General features: G+C 47.7%; 5 protein-coding genes across 5 annotated transcripts; 3 read left to right on the forward strand and 2 right to left on the reverse strand.

Moving 5' to 3' along the window:
• Window positions 1–122: 122 nt before the first annotated feature.
• On the forward strand, window positions 123–1,711 carry F4817DRAFT_67345 (uncharacterized protein). Its single transcript, XM_049307750.1, has 2 exons — window positions 123–1,537; window positions 1,653–1,711. The coding sequence occupies exon 1, from the start codon at window positions 378–380 to the stop codon at window positions 1,485–1,487; it is 1,110 nt and encodes a 369-aa protein (XP_049160253.1). The 5' UTR covers window positions 123–377; the 3' UTR covers window positions 1,488–1,537; window positions 1,653–1,711.
• Window positions 1,712–3,834: 2,123 nt separating this feature from the next.
• F4817DRAFT_67448 (glycosyltransferase family 25 protein) lies at window positions 3,835–5,313 on the reverse strand. Its single transcript, XM_049307751.1, has 2 exons — window positions 5,060–5,313; window positions 3,835–4,996 (listed from the first exon to the last, which is right to left on the reverse strand). The coding sequence occupies exons 1-2, from the start codon at window positions 5,218–5,220 to the stop codon at window positions 4,204–4,206; spliced, it is 954 nt and encodes a 317-aa protein (XP_049160254.1). The 5' UTR covers window positions 5,221–5,313; the 3' UTR covers window positions 3,835–4,203.
• A 1,391-nt stretch (window positions 5,314–6,704) lies between these two features.
• Window positions 6,705–7,801, forward strand: F4817DRAFT_314810 (uncharacterized protein; the record flags this gene model as incomplete). Its single annotated transcript, XM_049300454.1, has 3 exons — window positions 6,705–6,935; window positions 7,091–7,124; window positions 7,179–7,801. 3 exons carry the CDS (start codon window positions 6,705–6,707, stop codon window positions 7,799–7,801), a joined length of 888 nt encoding a protein of 295 aa, XP_049160255.1.
• A 1,094-nt stretch (window positions 7,802–8,895) lies between these two features.
• On the reverse strand, window positions 8,896–11,738 carry F4817DRAFT_314811 (chloride channel; the record flags this gene model as incomplete). Its single annotated transcript, XM_049300455.1, has 4 exons — window positions 8,896–8,958; window positions 9,013–10,980; window positions 11,072–11,454; window positions 11,522–11,738. 4 exons carry the CDS (start codon window positions 11,736–11,738, stop codon window positions 8,896–8,898), a joined length of 2,631 nt encoding a protein of 876 aa, XP_049160256.1.
• A 765-nt stretch (window positions 11,739–12,503) lies between these two features.
• On the forward strand, window positions 12,504–16,587 carry F4817DRAFT_334215 (DUF1740-domain-containing protein). Its single transcript, XM_049302864.1, has 2 exons — window positions 12,504–15,677; window positions 15,738–16,587. The coding sequence occupies exons 1-2, from the start codon at window positions 13,033–13,035 to the stop codon at window positions 16,291–16,293; spliced, it is 3,201 nt and encodes a 1,066-aa protein (XP_049160257.1). The 5' UTR covers window positions 12,504–13,032; the 3' UTR covers window positions 16,294–16,587.
• The last annotated feature ends 2,882 nt before the right edge of the window (window positions 16,588–19,469 follow it).

Genomic DNA, 19,469 nt, shown 5'->3' on the forward strand with positions numbered 1-19,469 from the left:
GTGTAGCCCACATCACATCTCGGTCGCCCTACACGGCTTAGGCCGTACTTGGCGTCACCCGAACATCGCATGTGGGCCAATTATACATCCAGTCATACATCCAGTCCCTGATTGCACATTACTTCCCACCGGCTGCCTAATTGGGATACTTCTCCCTAGAACCGTAGAGGCGTTAACGAAAAAAGAAAAAAAACTAGAGGTTCGGTGATAGTCCCGGTATAACAGCCTGTATATTTTCTCCTTTTTCTTGGTTATAATGGACTATTGCCATCTTTTGCTGTTATAATATCAGCATTGATAATTTTTTCCCCTTCTTTTCCCTCGTTTTTCTTTTTAATCGTGTAAATTTCAGATGTAGCTACGCCTTTTTGCCTGACATGCCCGTCACAGTCAGGCCGTCAAATCATGAGTCGACATCCTGGGCAGGTCGCAAATATCGACTCGCATCGTCGCCCGATATCTTGCTACATTACACGCTAACCGACGACACGCGCACCAGCCCGCCGCGGGCCAGACAGTTGGTACAGAGCTCGTTTGCGGGGCTCGAGAGGAAGGATAACGTCTTCGCTACTAAGAATGGATTTGTTCATGCGTGCGTGGACGCGTATAATGAGCATCATTGCCTGGTGATAAGGCCGGAGGATGTCTGGTTCGCTATCCTAACGCAGTTTTGCTCCTACGTTAACGGGCACGCGGAGGAGCTGCGCAAGCGATTCTGCACCTACGAGGGCCAACAGGAGTTACATATCGACGTCGATCTAGACGACGCCGACCATGGCAAATTGGCGTATATAATGACGAAAGTATTGGGCGAAAGACTGCGGGACGAGCACCTGCAACAATGGGTCCTGCCGGCTTTCACGACTACGACTAAGATAGATCAGGCTGTCGCCAGCATCATATTCATGGGCACGATGCAGAAGTATTTCACATATAGTTGGGGAACGCGATGCGGAATACCGTCCGTAACCTTACTCGGCGAGGAAAGCGATTGGACTAAGATCCGGGAGCGAGTTGAGCGGCTGGAGACTTTAGGCTCGGAACCGTCTCGATGGCTTCGGCTACTTAGACCTATCTTAGACGGGTTTGTTGCTAGTTTCAGAGACCCAGAAGGTGAGACCACAAGAAGGTTCTGGCAGGGCATCTGCAACGAACAGGTACCTAACGGTAGCGGTACTACGACTTACTCGGGATGGATTACATCGTTCTGCTTCTGGGACGAGAGCGGCAGATGTCTACACGGAGCAAAACCGGGGCAGGAGGTTGGGTTGACGAGGAGCCAGATGCCGAGCGGGTTCAGCAAAGTGCCAGTGACGCTGCTGAAGGACGGCATCGAGATCCCGACCGAGATGGTGGCCGGGTCGATGGCGATCCGAGCATTTCGATCCAAAGATGTGGTCAACGCGGGTGATAGGCCGCAGATACGCCGAAGCGCCGGAAATGATACGATACAACCCGAAGTCGGATGGTTTATGTATAAGACATGACATGACCCTACTAGGGGATATGGTAGCATCTACTACTACTATAACTAATGGTAAGTTATAAACCTCGTATATGCCTTGAGCCTTGAGAGAATTAAGAGACTACGTTATCCACTTTTCTCCACATGAACCAGGCAAAGAACGGAGTAACTAACCCTTTTCTTATAGTATAATTGTAACCCGTTCACGAAGCTAAGAGTTAGAGTCCCTGCGACCGCGAGTCGCCGGGCTGACTCTCGGATTCATTTATGCCCGATCATCTCAACTCTTTCCTGGAAAGGGTAGCTTTAATAGCACTTGAAGGACGATGCACCTATACGAATCCCTTCCTAATTCTTAAGGGGATATAATATCGACCTTACAATGCTCCCTCCGATCTACAATTACGTAGAGTAGATAACCCCGCCCTATATTAGAAGCGGCCGGGTTCGCGGTCAAATACTCGGACTTGTGGGGGATGGTCGTGGCTATCGGGCCGAAGTCTCTGTTTGTCGTAGGTGGATAGCGCGGAGTATGCATTCGCTGTTCTTCCCCGCTTCGCTCGCGGTGGAGGTGGCATAGATTTGCTATTTATCATCGCGTTGATCCAATGTTTACAGGATACTGGTCCTGGCTTTTTTTTTTTGGTCGGGGGATACTAAATATGTATCCTAGAGTCTGGCAAAGATAGGTATCGCGAGGGACGATACTTGCTGTATAACAAGAGGCGACGCCGCCGAGGGGATCATAGCGTATGAGCTATGGGCATGGGTGTCGTATATATAGCTAGCTACACGACTCCGGACTTAATGGTTATATAGGGAGTGGATACCCAGATGACGGAGCTCTCGGCTTTTCGGAGGAGTCCTGTCGAAGCCGGGCTTCGACTCCGATTAGGTATAGCGCGATGTTATGTATAGGCTACGATGTCTTCTCACTTGGATGTATATATATATATATAGGTACATATGTACATATGCTTTTTTGATGAGGCTATACGTCACCATAGGTAAATAATAAAGCTCCTGACGCCGTATAGTCTACAAGGATTCTATCACAGATGCTACACGTTTCTATAGAGCTTTGACGAACTTGTTGGGACGAAATATTACCGGCTTTGCATTTTATTTATGACGGTATGGCTTGTATTCGACGAATGTAAGTTTTTAGGACTTCTGCCATATCTACCCTTCATTATTCGAATCGTCCCGTGGTCTACTAACTAGTAACCCCTGATATGCTTACGACTTTTTTCATATCCTATGTATATAGGCTCATAAGTCAATACTAAGCCAGGGGAATATACAGGAAGGATTTGAAGGGCTTTCAAGAGGAGAAAGTTAAATCTACGAAGTTACGTGAGTAATGCAAGATCACCGTAACAGCAGCAACAGTAAAAGCCAACCAGGAATCCACACCAGCCATACTCTCAAGACTACCGCACCTAACAAGGTACCGAGTATAAAGGGGTAAAAAGAACCACAGCGAACAAGACCTAAGTCGTCTCTCCTGGGATAGTATATAAAGATCTACGTCCAGACTCCGTCCTACTTAGTATCCAGCCCTCTAAAGTCTCGCAGCTGATTGGATTGCGGCTACGAGCGTATATTTAAGAATAGCCCAACGCCAATTTTCCGACCTTGGCTGTCTAACTACAAACGCTGACCGCGAGAGCAGCTCAGATAAGCTAATATACCTACCCAAGATATAGAGGCTCGTATGGTGCTCTTTCCTACTGAAGAAGAGTGTAGCTTAGGAGGCTTACTGCAAGCTAAGCCAAGTCCGCGGAGGTGAAGGTGTATACTGTATCGTAGCATGGTTGGTCGAGGGAGTACCGCGTTACGACACAATACCAACCGAAAGCCTCGATAATAAAGAGAACCGACAGCTTGTCTAGCTGGACTTTACCCTCAGAGACGAGCTATTCGGTACCAGGTAGCATATTAGATCTTAGATCTGATGAGATGGCTCCTATAATTCCTTTCTTTGGATTATCCTTCTAGGAAGATATCCTTAGGTAGCTGATGAGAAGTATAGTTTGGACTTGTTTACTGATCCACACTATCTATCTCACCTCACCCCCTAAATCACGCGTTGGTCTTATAGGTACTGATCATATACTAATTTTGATTGCAGCTGCTGGGCCATTTCGACATTTAATGCTAGGGTTAGATTAAACTAAAAGGGATCATTAATGCGTTGTATCTTTCCTGGCCACCCTTGAAACTCGTCGTGGGGAATCTGGGGTTCTGGGTAGTCAGACATAACGAGCATAGAAAGAAGTAAGCTTTTCGGAGGAACACTGTATTTTCCAGACAGCAATTAATCCTGCCGCCGCCTAAGTATACATGAAACTTTCCTAGATACCTTTTTCTCTATCCCGCCTGACGCCGTCGCCAACAATTGCGATCTGAATAGTTTCGCAGTGACGAATGTAGAAGACTAGAACATAGAACCGATGTTCGGTTCTATCAGGTATCTTAATGACTTGTGTAGTAGTACCTTATGGGCACTGCCGTTTCTTAGGAGTCGTCGCCATCATGCAATAACGGCTAGAGACCGGCTTCCGGGGGCGTGGGCGGGTTGCGAACTCTAATTTCCATCGTAGCAGAAGCCTTAAGGCTAAAGGGGACCGAAGTCGATGCGTGGTCTCCCCTTTCTAGTTTATTCTCCGCGACGAGGAATATCTAGAAGGTTGCTAGGTGAGATCTGTAAGTTATAGTGATGTAATTTGGTGGGTTCATGAATCTGGCCACTGATCCACGAGCTGGTCTAACCGTCCATCCATTAACGCCTCAGCGTTCATCCGCACGCTATATCTTAGCACCTTAGTCATTTTCTCCTGGAGACCTTCGCCATGATCCGAGATGTCGCTGTTGCTCTTCTTCGGACCGGCTGGGAGATGGATCTGGAACAGTGATGGCTCTACAGTCAAGCAGTTATGGTGACCTCGATCGGGCTCCCCAGTCCCTTCACAGAACCACCTCAGCTCGATATCGAACGCCGAGGTCATATCCTTCAACCCGAGCTCGTATAGGAGTTTCCGCGCCCCCTGTTGCGTGACCGCGTATGCCAGAGAGCAGACGCCGTCTTGCACGTGGTGGACGACCCTTGTGTGGCTCGGATACTGTTGTCTTAAGTCACTCGGCTCGTAGATAGACCATAGATGCTTGTGCTGAGGGACGGTAACGTCGTTGGGGCGCACCACCCGGCCCTTGGGTACGATTTTCTTGTCCGTGAATGGGAAGTGCATTCCGCAGTGGCCAAGCCAGAGCACGTCCCAATGATCACCATACGGGGATTTCTTCGGGGCCGCCGTGGCGGGTAATTTGCCAAAAGTAAGGTCCGGAACAGCCGAGGGACCGTTCCCGGCTTCGGGGAACGTTGGGTCAGTAAACTTAGATGAGCCTGTTAAAGGCTGCGTCAGAGCATGTGCCGACAACGCGAAGTCGTGCATCTGCTCTCTAATCCTGACATCCCAGTCGGCATCGTCTTCCATGATTAACGCCGACGACAGATTTCTCCGAACTACTCTAACGGGAGGTTAGTAAGACGCGAGGGTTCCCGAACTTGGAAGACATTAGGTATTCACGAACTCTTGAATTGCATTAATGTGCGCCCGCCAGGCTCCCAAGGTGGGATTATCTAAACGTTTAAGTTCATGGCTGGTTGGGATGGCCTTGTTAGGTATATCTTTGCCATCGACACCGTCTATGAACTCGAACTCGAAGTTACTGAGGGCTGTCTGGAGTATCATTCCATCGCGGCGATCTGTGCGGGATGGCAGGCCAATGACGAATATCTTTTCGAACTGCGCAGTGACGTTAGATTTGCAAGAAGGTGGTAGTAAATAGATAGGCTTCAACTAACGCCAAGAGTGTTGTTGCGAGTATCGTCGATATCCGCTAACTCGGGCTGTGGGGTTGTCGCTGTCCTTCCAGCGGCGTTGAGGTATGGTACTCCATCTCCCCTAGTGGAGAGAAGGTATACCGAAACGACCAAAAGGGCGCTTACAGCGATGAAGACGGGATAGGAAAGTCGGCGTGCCGACGACATAAGGAAAGACATTGGAAGCGGCAGATCAGCATCCCATGTTTTTAATCAGTATGAAAAAAAAGTTAAATGTGAAATTAGGTAGTTACAGCTTCCCGAAAACTGTAAGTTGCTGCTGTATGTACGATGCTACATACCTACGTATGTACCTAGGTAACCTAGATACATGCAATTAGGTACATGCAAAGAATTAAAATAAACTCAAGGGGGCGATCATTCAACGGATAGGGCGACCTGTAAAATGACGAGTCGCTCAGCTTGCAGTTGCTTGGCCATTTCTCTTTATGCACGCTGGCACGTTGGTAACGTTGGTAACAAACGAGACTGGGAAGGGTTTAGCGCATTCTTCACGCCTTGCTGCTTTGTAGCCTAGTTGTGGATCCGCCGGTACGATCGTAACTACCTCCTGTAGATATACCTAGACGGTGTTGAACTCGCGTGGAAGCCACCATATTAATACATTTTAAACCTGCATTATGACATATGTGCTACCGATATACAGTGCCTTAGCTGTCTTAGTGCTGACATACCAAGTTTCGACTCGCTATGTTACTTTGTTGTTGTGTTGCTGTGCACTTACATCTTAACCTGGATATATCCAAAAATTATTATACTATATGATAACACATCCGTATGTCATGATATAACTAAACGCGGCCTCAATTCAAACTCATCGATTTAATAAAATGGAAGAACTTCAAAGGGTCAAGACGAAGAAAAGAAGAAAAGAAGAAAAGAAAGAAAAAGTCGAGTTGTGTAAAAGCTCTGATGCTGTGCAATGGGTCCAGTCCGAGCAGTCCTAGACTCCCTAGGCGAACCAGTGTTGGTTGTATTTACAACATAGCCGCCAGGATTCAGCTCCACGTTTCAAAATTACTTTTCTTCCCTACTGCAGCCCATGCTTTAAGCCCATGGGGAACATGGTCTAAGTTCTCGAAGCCCTACAGAATTCTCTCTGCTGCTGGACCACTAATGTATTGTGCCATACATACCCATACCCGCATACTCTCCCACCCAAGCCTGGACCTCTTGCTGACAAAAGCCTGTTAGCATTCCGTTCCCAAGTAACTCCCGTCTTCGTTCATCTCTTCCTGATCTCTGGGATAGGAATTTCTTCTGTCTATCCCACACTGTAAACGTTATGGGCTTATGAGGGTCAACATCGCGAACCCCCCTGGCTCCAGAAAGATGATTAGGCCATCATCGCTCATCGCCTTCGTAGCGGTGTTCGCTACCTCGACCGTACAAGCGCAGCAAGACTCGCTCAAGGTTGGCAAGTTCTTCAACCCTCCCAATGCTCTCGACGGGCCAACCGATTATTCGACGAACCCAATATGGACGCTCGGCGAGATACAAACTATCAAGTTCACTACCACATATTCAAATTACACCATTGATCTATGGCAGGAGAGCCGAGATGTAAGTCATGACGTTAAGGCCGTTTCCCTTTCCTGTCTCGGCAGATATTAGAAGCAGTAAACTTCCTAATTAAGCTTATTGACCAATTCTTCCCGAGTCGTGCCTCAAATCTATAAATCTCTTGCAAGCATGGTCGCTAACTCCAATCGCTACAGGGTGGCTCTGCATCAGCTGGACCAAGCATATTCCGTAAGGAGAATATCATATAACCTTTTCCCAAGACGTGACAACTGACTTGAGCAGAGACGCGGTCTGGTGCTGTAACTCAATTTGACTGGTCGGTCCAGGCATTCGAGTTCGACTTATCGAATTTCGACGTATTTTTCCTCTGGCTGTCACCTTTACAATCGGATGACCCGAACCCGCTCTCCGTCACCTCGCGTTACTTTAACATCACAAGAGCCCCCGCTAGTACGACCACATCTTCATCGTCGACTAGTGCCTCTGGTTCATCTAGCACTAGCCCGCCATCCAGCAGTGCTACCCAAAGTACCACCTCACTACCCATTGTGTCACCAACGGCAAACCCCGACAATGGCTTAAGTGCCGGTGCTTCAGCTGGTATCGGTGTCGGCGCCGCCCTTGTAGTTATCGCCCTTGTAGCAGGCGGCTTCTTTTTGTGGAGGAGACGGAGGAATAGTAACAACTACCAAACGCCTACAGCCGCCGCCGCTGCTACGGGCCCTAATCATAACGACGATCTGCCAGAGATGCCAGAGGTGACACAACTTTCAGCGCAGAAACCGCCATTATATCCCGTGGAGCTGGAAAGTGGCGGATACCCCCCTCAGTACTACCACCCCGAGAGATCCGAGAGGGTTGAACTTGACGGAACACGCCGCTCTGAACTCGATGGAGGCCACTAAATCTCTGATTTACGTGCTGGTTTGGTTAATTTGTTAGCGACACGAAAACGGAAATCGAAGGGCTGTTTGATAGAATAGACTCTTGTTTCAAACCGAAACACGGCCTTATCCGAGGTGCTTGGAAACGCATGTAATTCTAGACGGCGCGGACTGGATGCGATGATGCATTAGCGGATTTGGATACTAATGTACATATTTACAGATACTACAATACCCCCTTTTTATATACCCTTAATATTACTAGGGAATATTATCATTTCTATCCGCTGGCAAGGCGGTTTTCAGCGGTTGGGCTGTATTCAAGAAATCTACTCAGCTTTATGATATCCGGGTTCGAAGTTGATTTATTGATGTTGTATAATATACGATTAGGTTGCATACATAGGTACCTAGTATGTAGGTACTGTTGTCATACCCTCCCTACCTACATGTACCTTATAGTTTTCGTGACACGTGACTTCCGCGTCAGCCACCGAGAAGTGTGCTTAACAGATTAGGTTAGAGTTCTTAGGTATAGGTCACGATAAGGCGGGAAATATATGCGGCTTTGAACGTGGCTAGCTCGGGAGGCGTAGCTAAGATAAATAGTGCCGTATAGATAGCGACGTTCTTTCGAAATGTCGTATTTGGCATAACAAGTAACTCATAGAAATATTATAACAAATAGATGAGGGCCATTAACTCTATAAGAGCCTTAGCTCACCGTTAGCCAAACCAAGCCATAACCGAACTTCAGTATATCTACCTACCTTCCAAGGGCAGCATCACACAAAATCTCGTATAGCTTCCGACCCGATCGTCACACAGCAGCCTTCACGTATCCGTTCATAAGAAGCGTTCAAAACACCTTCTGGGTTATCAGAAAACTATTTATCAGAAGATGAGACGATGCCATTCATCCCAAACGCTAGGCTCATGCAACGATGCCGAAAAGAAAAGATTCTCCGTGATTATTCCATGACAATGCGATGACGTAACACACACACACCCTATATACCCGAGCCTCAAGTGGTCTCGCTACAATATATACCTATTACTCCTAAGAAAATATAGTCTCCAAATTAGAAGGAGAAACAATAAAAAGAAAAGGAAGCCTAGCGATTGTGCTCCTTCTCCTCCAGTTCGCGCATATACTTCACAAATCTCTTCTTGTGAGTCTGCGTCGGTCAGTATTTAATATTATCAAGATGGTGATAGGCATAGAGACTTACCATTCCGGCGTAGCATCCCTCTCTCAACGCGCAGATATATCGTAAGCCGAGCTTCGCAAAGCATTCGTACACCAAGTCCATGGGGGAATTAATATCTAAAGCAAACGGAGCTGGGTCTATGTAGGGGGTGAAATCGGTAGTACCCCGCCCCGGAGACTCGTCTTCGTCGATGTTTGGTATATTCGCCATGAGACAGAAGCTAGAGCTCTCCTCCTCGAGGTTATCCAAGGCATATTCCAAGTCAGGGGCCGGGATCAGGCCGACGAGGATGTCATCCCTAACAATTGGTAATCCTCCATCCAACTCACCGGCCCGATGAAGCATTTCGAGTTGGTCACGGAGTTGTGTGGCCGGGACTAGCGGCGAGTCACTTATATCAATGACACGTTCCCGGCGAACGCGGGGTACTATATCAGCAAACTCGGAGGTGAAGACCGGTTTATGTTTGTTATCCAGATATGGATAAGCATTCATGTTAATAAGGAGGTCGTAGATACTGAGCGGCTCCAGGGCATCCGCTGTCCATTTAGCAACAAGAATAGCCAAGGAGAAAGGCAGGACGTAGTCCATGCTTCCGGTAAGTTCGAAGAGGATGACCGCGAGGGTGACGGATAATCTCGTTACGCCACACATTGTTGAACCCGCAGCAATGAGTGCATACACGCCGGGTTGAACACACGTAGACTCTTGAAGAAGCGGACAGGTACCCCAGATGCTCCAGTGTGGAAACCGAAGTACTATCCATTGAACAAGATGACCAACGACCCTGCCCATGAGGCCACCGACAACCATAGAAGGGACATAGATACCGGCAGGAACCTTAATACCAAACGTGATGGTTGTCAAAAACGTCTTGATGATAAAAGCGGCAAGGATGTTTCGAATGATCCCAGGTATCTCATCAATATTCGATGGACATAGCCCTAACTCAGAATCCCTGCTGTCGTCTTGGCACGGTGCAGCAAGGTTCAACAAGAGCTTCGCTACCGGAAGCTTAGTTAAGGTGTTCCAATACCCTATGAGTCCAGTTACCAGCGCTACCAGCACAACCTCGAACAGTGGATATTTCTTGATGACTGGAATCTTACGGAAAGATAGAGCCCAACGACGCGAAGCCTTGATAAAAAGAGCACCGATAGCACCGCCTAGTATTCCCACTAAGATGAAGCCGAATAACTCAAACCACTCCCAGTCGATTTTGTACCGGATCTCGAACATGACGATCTTGTGAGTGCCATACGGGTTAAGAAACTTCAAGGTCAGAGCTGCGACTATACAGCAGAAGAAGGTACGAAAAAGCGTCTTAGCCGGGAAGTAATAGGCAACCTCCTCGAGACCGAATAGAACGCCACCGAGAGGAGCTCCAAATGCCACAACTACACCCGCCGCAGCTGCGGCAGATAATACTTCGCGCCTCTTGCCGTCGTTATGATCGTACTTGGAGAAAAGTCGACAGCAAATGTTGCCAATACAAGTTGCAATATGGACGTAAGGGCCTTCTTTACCCAAGCTTAGGCCAGAGGCGACACTCAAGATCAGTCCTACGGATTTAATGAAGAGAGTCTTGAAACCAAGAAACCCGTGCAAAACGAATCCGCTGAGAATGACGCGAACTTCGGCCACACCACTACCAGCCGCGGAATAGTACACCATGGGTGGTGGCGGGTCGGCTTGCGTTTGCCGTACCGCTCTGGGACTAATACTTCCGTTCTCATCGTTATCGTTATGGTTATCTTCCGGTTGCTGAGAATAATCGGCGGCGGCCAAGTTCTCATCCAGTGTGGACATTCGGTAGGCTGAAGGGACTACCGTCTTGGTCGTTAGGGTGAGCAGACATGAGAGCACCGCGAGTAAAAGGACGGCGATGATGTAAACACCAAATTCAGTCCAAACCTCGCCGAAGGGATGGCCACCAAGAACCTCAGACCAAGATCGCCAATCGGTACATGGACCGTGAGGACAACACCTCTGCTCGCATTGTCAGCTCTCCCGCACATTCAGCTAAACGAGACGCCGTAATAACAATAATAGTATATATATAGGGTTGAGTAGTCGGTACCTTTTCTCTTAAATACCACGCTCGCGCGCAGAAGCCATCCTTATAGTCAAAGATGGTTGTCTCAGCCACATCCACACAATAAGCAACTAGCGCGACTAGAACGCCAACAACAGCACTCAGTATCCAGCCCTGGGCGCCATCAAATAAGACAATGAGTCTGCCCCAAAAGCCTTTCCTACTCCGCAACTGTTTAACTCGGTAGGCATCGGCGATACTATCGTGAACCCAGTCGGTCGAGGTAAATTGGTCGTACCAGATACGTTCGTCAGCGAGAAGAGAACTCTTAGATTCGGACATGGGATCGGGCCGATCCGAAAGCGCTTGTATTAACCGCTGTCCCCATGATTCATATCGGTTATGATATCGCGCTCCATGAGGTGTTGCTGATACAGAAAAGATTAAATCAGTACGCAACGACTTTCGATAAGGAGGATGCTTTAGTAAACAAACCGGCAAAGCTATGGGACCTTGATAGATAACCTCTAGGGGTCTCTAGGGGACTATGAATGCGCACATGAGAGCGTGAGGGTCGTAGGAGGGCGGTATTTTCGTCGGGTGCTTCAGATATCGAAGGTGGCCTGGATCTTCTCGAATGCTGGCGGTGGGGTGTAGGAGAAGTAGGAACCGACCCGTAGGACTCCTGCGAGGGAGGTACGGTGTCGTACATATTCATACCTAGTATGGCGTATCGAAGCAATAGGAGCGCGTTAGAGCCTGGTAAAACGTAGTATAACGTGATGTGCAGAATATCGGTGGACAGCAGCTAGCTTAGGGAACTACGTCTTGAGCAACATGAGGCGCGTGAAGCATTCGGCAGGGGTTACGCGGGGGGAGTTATAGGTAGGATCATTTGAATGATATTGTTAATAGCGTAGTATCTCCCCATAACCCCGGTTAGGGATATACACTACCTAATACTAAAGGGTGTCGAGAGCGTCAGCAGCTATGTAATTCCGCTACTACCGAGTAAGAATCATCGTACCTTCCGCCTCATTGTCTTACAATCTCGCCGTCTTTTTGCATTTCTGTCTTTCTGTCTTCCTGCAGATTCGCCCAAGGACAAGCCAATGAAGAGCAAGTTTCGCTTTCCAGTAAGACTGTAGTATCTAGAAGCTACTCTGCTACTGTAATGGTCGGCTACTAATAAAGGTCAGATGGAGATTGTTGGTGGGGGGATCGGAGATGGTGTGTGATCAAGAACAAGGGTCTGCCTTGCAGCTTTGAAAGCTTTATACTATGTACATGTTCGCGTTGGGGAAACCGAAAGCACGTGCAGACGTGGAATTATCTCATCACGATATGGAGGAGATCTACAAAGTACAGGCGCTAGTTGGTTGCTGATCGATGGTGTAACAATCCCCCTATAGCACAATTAGCCCGCTGTAGCCGCGTGAAACAGCAGCTAAAAAAATCCCCTAAATTCTAGACTAACAAAAGGACCAATAAGCTTAAGTCTCTTAGGTGAGGTATTACATCACCGAGATCCATAAAACGTGTCTTGACTCTTCTGCATGCATCTATCAGCCATAAGCCACAACATGAAGCCACCATTCAACTTCATCCAAACAAACAACCCTTTCTAAAACCTCAACCATCTTGAATATTACTCATCTCGACGATTACTACTAAATACGGCTACCGGAGAGGCCCTAGTAGTACCATTGGGATTTGATGCTGTAGTGCTTGATAAGCTCTAATATGCCGTACTCACTTGATATCTAAGACATGGTAAATATTCGGTCCCAAGGATATTCAGTCCCAAGGGTAACCTAGCAGCTAGTCTCGAAATCTTACGAGCTGCATGTGCAGCCAAGATAGATCCATCTAGCATACCCGCCCTGAATGGTCAACAGCATAGCATCCTTTCGTAGTCTGCATGTGGGGGGCACAGAGCGGAATATTGCGCTATTGCATCAAACGTGCAAACAGAATGAGTATACCGTAAGATATACTTCTCCGTCATGTCATCAAAACAGGATAAACCATCCACCGTGCCCAAGTTTTCCTCGTTTAAGCCTCAACTTGAGAAGCCTCAACCCCTAAATGAGGCCAAGCCTGAGGAACTGAAACAACGCGGTACGCTTTCTATCTCAAGGCGCGAACGCCAAGATCCACCAGGCGTTATATCCCGTCACACGGAGAAAGCCCGTCATCATAAGCCCTCGCAGCGACCTTCCTCGCCAGAACAAGATAGAGACACTTTCTTCGTATACGATAAACGAGGCGACTCCTTGATTCGGAGATATGGCGGTAACGATCGCCGTGATGTCCCTAATTACCGCCGTTTTGGATTCGGCCGTATCTTAGGGGCCAATGGCTACATGAGAATTGACCATACCGGTAGCCGTGACGAGTTCTTTCTGCTGGGCTTTCGTGAGAGCGGTTCCCTACTTGGTAGTGATAGGAAAAGCCTTCTAGCCAAGGGCGGTCATTTTAAATCTCAGCCTATTAGGGTTCGACGAGAACAGTCCCAAACTGTGACCGGTTCAGAGGACTTTGTACCCCTAAAGACATCAAGAAAGCGAAAGCGGGATGGATCTGCACCGGGGGATTCATCGAGCGACGAAGGACAAGCCTATAGGTCAATCCATGGCAAAAGCAAAAGCCATGAGCATTCCGATAGTGATGTGGATTACGGCAGTGAGACATCTACAGGCTCAAGGGACCGAGGTGCGGATGAGCCCACGGGCTTAAAGACGATTGAGCTGTCTAGGAAGGTCCGTGACCATCCACAAGACATTGATGCTTGGCTGGAGCTCGTCAATCATCAAGATACTCTTCTGCGAATAAGTGGGCAAGACAGTCGTCATCCTACCGCAGCAGAGGTTAAGAGTTTTGCTGATATCAAACTGTCCTTGCTTGAGCAAGCCTACTCTCATGCAACCACTGATTCGCAGCGAGAGAGGCTGCAGCTAAGAATCATGCAAGAAGGTTCGAAGATATGGGACAGCACAACTATTTCAAAGCGATGGGAATCGGCTCTAGAGAAACATGGAGTTAGTTTTGAATTGTGGAGAGAGTATACAAATTTCCAGCAGACAAGGTTATCGACATTTCAATATGACAAAATCCAACAACACTACGCCAAACGTTTGAACCGGTTAGCAAGGGAGGCCTTGATGGAACAAGACCATTCGAACGAATTTCGAATCTACGAACAAATGATTTATGTCTTCTTAAGAGCTACACGTTTCATCGCAGATTCTGGGTATAAGGAACTTGGTATAGCAGCATGGCAGGCCGCCTTAGAATTAACATTTGCGCGCCCACCTACTTTACCCGAGAAAATATCTATTGCTCCGCCATCTGGCTTCCAAGATTTTTGGGAAAGCGAGGTACCGCGGATAGGAGAGGATGGGGCTTCGGGATGGGTAGCTTTCGAACAAGGCGACCAAACACCGGAACTTCCCGAGCCCAAAACTCCAGATGAGTTCATATCTCCAAGTACCCGAGATGGTTATAAAGCTTGGTCAATCCTTGAGCAGCACCAAGCTCGGGTGGCGGCAAATCCCGCTCGTACCATGGATGTTGGAGCAGAGGACGATCCATTCCGAGTCGTCATGTACGCAGACATCCAGGATATACTCTTACATCTTCCAAACGAGGCTATTCCTAGTCTTCAACGTCAGCTGCTAGATGCATTTTTGATATTCTGCCAACTACCTCCAGCGTTCTCTTCCAGCGAAATTGTCCGGGATATGCTTCAGGATGATTTCCTCGTTCGTAGTCCAGCGGACCCAATCACCATAGAGAGCTCGTCTAATCCTATTATAAATACCGAGGAGCAAAATAAAAGACCGCCAGAGTTCTCACATGACTATGAGCGAATGGAAATCACACCAGAGGTTCTCTTCCCGGTACCTAATTGGTTTAGAAGTATGAAAAAGATTCGAGGCGACTTTCCCACGGATCAATACACGTGGATTTCGACTACATTAAAGCAGCTCGTTCGTAAATTTGGCATACGTGAGCTGGGCCCGTATTATCTCGCCTTTGAATCGATGAACGAGCCCGGGCATGAAAAGAAAACGGCAAAGGCACTCCTGAAACAAGATTCTACGAACGTCGACTTATACTTGGGTTACTGTATACTCGAGTGGACAAAAGGCAATAAGGATATCGCTCGTATTACAATTCCTGCTGCGATGGGCTTGCCAGGCATCTCAGTTCATAGCAAGCTCTCCTTGAACATTGCTGCCGCATGGATGGAGCTTGAAGATTGCAACTTGGCTAAGGCAACTCTACAATTATGTATCTTGTCAGATGATCCCTCTTCTATGAGATCAATATCGGAAAACCCACCAGCTTCCACGGCCCAGATACTAAAGACAAGACATTTCCTATCATCGAACCGAGACTATTTGTTGTCGTCAGGCGACGCCGAGAATGCCATCATATATGCTGAAGGTCTAGCGCTGCTTGAATATTTAACACGACAGAGCAATAAGGAACCCTCTAGCGGAAGCCAAGGGGATATTTGGTCCGCAATATCCAGTATCTCTACCTGTTCTGATGAGTTGGTATCTCGAGATCTTAGGAGTAGTTCACCCCATGAGAGACTACTCCAATTTGCTGCTCGTTTACTTTACTATCATGCTAGTCAAGGGTAAGTAGATCACTTCTAAGTACAAGGCCCCTACGCACCGACTAATACTCACTTAAATAGGCCATTTAGACCCGGGTTCCTCCGCGAGCAGCTGACGAAGTACATCAACTTCTTTCCCCAAAACACGATCTTCCTTAGCCTTTACGCATGGAGAGAGGCGCGCCTTAGTATCGACGATAGGGTGCGTTCAATCCTTGACAAAGTCGTTCTCGTCAGGCCACACGACTGCATCAGCAGCCGCGTATTCGCTATCCAATACGAGTCCCGCACGGGGAATGTACACTCAACACGGGCAGCATTCGAGCACGCTTTCGAAAGCGAGACGTGCAGAAACCACCCGGGTCTCTGGATATCGTATATCAGGTTCTGCCACGGCAGAAAGGAGCTGAGAGCCAAGGCCAAGAGCGTGTTCTATCGAGCACTCCAGTGCTGTCCCTGGTCGAAGGAAGTGTTCATGGAGGCGTTCGTCACGCTGGTTAGAGACATGGATTCTTCTGAGCTTAGGTCGGTGTATAATACGATGTGCGAGAAGAGACTGCGCGTTCACGTTGAGATGGAAGAGTTTGTTGAGGGGTGGCGGAGGGAGCAGAAGGAGAAGGATAGGGTAAGACGGTAGTAGGTGCAAGGCCTTTGGAGCTGATATGTACAAATGTAATATTCCTTAATCGAGGGCCGTCTCGCTCTGGAACTAATACTGAATAGTCTTTAAGTAGGAGACAGGTATATAATCCCTAAACTAGGCACTTGCCATATGTTTTTAATTTTACCAACCCCTGGATTATCGTTTACTATAGCGATTCAATAGGCTACCTGTACTTTACCTATATCGAAGATCTCTTGCCTGCATACTTCTGAACTATTGCAGCCTTGAGATATCTTGTGTAATACAATGCGCTAGATAGCTTACGACGTCTTTCGTACATACCAGCCAGTGTTACTCTTAGATAGTAGGGAAGTATAGGTATATATGCAGTAGCATAACAGCACGTGGATAGAATAACGCCAAGGTCCCAGAGAGATCTCGATGACATCTTCTAGGAATAATACATACCAATCGAATAATTAATAAACTGTATCTCTACAGTAACGTCTGGCATCTAAGAAGCAGCCATATAAACAGACGGACAGACCAATCAAAGAAACCCTCCTCGTCCCAGAAAAGAAATAGCCTAAATTAGAGGTAGTCTACTAGGTCAGTACTTATATATGTAGAAAGCAAAGCACGCATAGCAACCGCATATATTGCTCGTCAGGGGGGGCCAAAAGGAGGCGAGAGAATCCAGTCTAGCCCCCCCCTTCCCCCAGATATCCAGACGATCTATCCCAAGCGTGCGGCTCGCCCTGGGCACACAGCATACGGCGCGCGGGTGTGAGAAAGCCACTTTGCTCTTGTGAGTCGCATCACGAACACCCTCCCTCCCTTCCCCCCCCACATCTGTGAGCCCTCGTCTCAAATGTTTCCCACCCGTTCGCGGGATAGGGGCGGTTTCTGGTAGGTATACCTGACACGCTCGCCTTAGTCTTGGGCGAATGGGTACCTAAGATATATGAGGTATGTACCTATGTATGTAGGTATGTATGTATGTATGTGTGGACTGTGGACGTGTAACATACGACCTCGCGGCACGGAGCGTCAAATCCAAGACATTTCTGTGCGAGTTTCCTCGGAGGGTGTGGTCGTATATTACTACTACATCACGTATTTACTTTAAGCACTCCCGCGCCGTAGGTTGGTACCTAAGGTAGGTATGTATGTATCAGCAAGTTTGGCAGCACACTGCTTCGATGAGACGGGCGCCGCTCGCTCGCTCATGTAACCTTGGTGTCGCGGCCGATCCTCCATTCCCTCAAGTACCTAACCTATACTACCTATATCCTGTCTTCTAGATGAACATCTTTTTCTCCTTCAGGGGCTTGCAGCAGCAGCAGGAGAACGAGTGGTGTGGCGGCGGCTGCGGCTGCGGCTGCGGCCGTAAGATATGTGTTCTGCCATCGCCCTCTTCTCTTTATCCCGATATACGCGTATACTTATCTACATGCAACGGAAGCCAACCCGCGTATAGCAGCCAATCGCGCATGGGCTCGGCATGCGGGCGACCATATGTTTCTGGGGTAGCACGGGACCGGTGAGACATGCATTTGCATTTGCATTTGCATGCGATAGATCAAGTATTATATACTTCCTCCATAGTGTATATTAGGTAGGTTTATATATATTGACAGAACGGACCCGACTTATGCACCCCATACGGTGATCGCAGAGCTAGAGACATTTTAAACGTGCCGTAGACCCACCGGCCGCCTGAATCTGGTTCTGTGTGTATGTAGGTAAGGTATGTATGTAAGTCATAGCGAGTGGGTGTAGTGCGCGGTCGCCTGACTGGCGGGAATTTGGAGCTGCATGCGAAGGAGTTGGGGACCTACTCAACGCACGCACGGGTTGTGTGTCCCAAACAGGGGAGATACCACGAGGACGTTGGGTTTGGGTGCCGGAATAATCCTGAGTAGTAGTAGCGATAGCGATTGCGAGGAGAGAAAGGCTGGGTGAAGTATATATAGGTACCTAATATATATATACTAAGGGGAAAGGGTATTTGGATAATGGTATAGGTAATAATAATCACTAAAAGTGGCAAATCAAGTAGTTATATAAAGAATAGGTAAACCTATTATAGATCATACAAGATGTTATATATAGTACCGTAAAATAAAATTCGAAAAAAGGTGGAAGGGGAGGGAAATAAATCTGATCTGATATGAACTGTCCATCGCGATCTGACTATACGTCGTGTAGGTACTAAACACACCCTCATGTCCCATAAAACATAACTAAAGTCCGCAACAACAAACCTTTTTCGTTTATGAAACGGGATTTCTACACAAAACATTACCTTACCGTATCATACATAATTTTCTTATAAAAAAAAGGAAGAAAAAAACACCCCCTCCACAAACCAGCCAGCCCGATGCAATGTGCTGTGCTGTGCTGTGCTGTGCTATGCTGTCGGCAGGTAGCCATGCGCAGCTTATGTACCTCATAGCCAGCTGTAATGCAGGCGGGTGGATTCGTCTCTAATGCACCTCATACCCAAATCCTTCCGCGCTGGCGGGCCGAATCGCTGTGCGACGGGATGTTGTACATACATACGGCAGTATTCCGTACCCTACCTACCTACCCTACCTCCTAACGTTACCTAGGTACCTAATAGACGTATAGATAAGTACCAGGTACAGCCCACTACAGTTTATATTTATTTCCAGCCCACGGTCTAAGCAGTCAGTCAGTCTATGACGCCTGTATCGCGTGGCCTTTGAGCCTCAGGGGTCTAGGGGGGTCGAGTTTACAACAAAGACGACAAAGAAACGTTACTGGTACCACGTGTCTAGCTGCTATAAGGAGGAACAAGGCAAGTACCTAAGCACGTTATGTAGAAATATATCCAATACTCGAGTTGGCAACTCCAACCGCATATCAGCGTCGGGCTGACACCAAGTCAGGTTGGAGTAGTGATATCCTCTACAGCAGACAGGAACTTTAAAACCCCGGGAATAAGAAATCAAAACACGTAGAAGTATGTGATGAACTTTGTTAGTCCTTATTCGCTCCCTAATCTGGATTTCTCTTGATCCATGTATATGCCGGTTGTAGCACATTAGATATCAACACTCTTCAACGTATTAACAACAACAGCATGTATAGCAAACTTGATAAGATTTATGATGCAAATTATGTTCCTTGTATCCCATATGTCCCAATGGGGAGTGCCGCTTAGGACTGACCGATCTATCTAT

The sequence above is a fragment of the Daldinia loculata genome (genome assembly GCF_022478755.1).
Source record: "Daldinia loculata strain CBS 113971 unplaced genomic scaffold F4817scaffold_17, whole genome shotgun sequence".
Classification (NCBI taxonomy): Eukaryota; Fungi; Ascomycota; class Sordariomycetes; order Xylariales; family Hypoxylaceae; genus Daldinia; species Daldinia loculata.

Excerpts from the sequence above, each read along its gene's own strand:
- F4817DRAFT_67345 (XM_049307750.1), top strand. The coding sequence starts at position 378 with ATGCCCGTCACAGTCAGGCCGTCAAATCATGAGTCGACATCCTGGGCA.
- F4817DRAFT_67448 (XM_049307751.1), bottom strand. The coding sequence starts at position 5,220 with ATGATACTCCAGACAGCCCTCAGTAACTTCGAGTTCGAGTTCATAGAC. Across the intron at positions 4,997-5,059 it reads CACATTAATGCAATTCAAGA|AGTAGTTCGGAGAAATCTGT; the intron begins GTTCGTGAATAC and ends ACCTCCCGTTAG.
- F4817DRAFT_334215 (XM_049302864.1), top strand. The coding sequence starts at position 13,033 with ATGTCATCAAAACAGGATAAACCATCCACCGTGCCCAAGTTTTCCTCG. Across the intron at positions 15,678-15,737 it reads TACTATCATGCTAGTCAAGG|GCCATTTAGACCCGGGTTCC; the intron begins GTAAGTAGATCA and ends TCACTTAAATAG.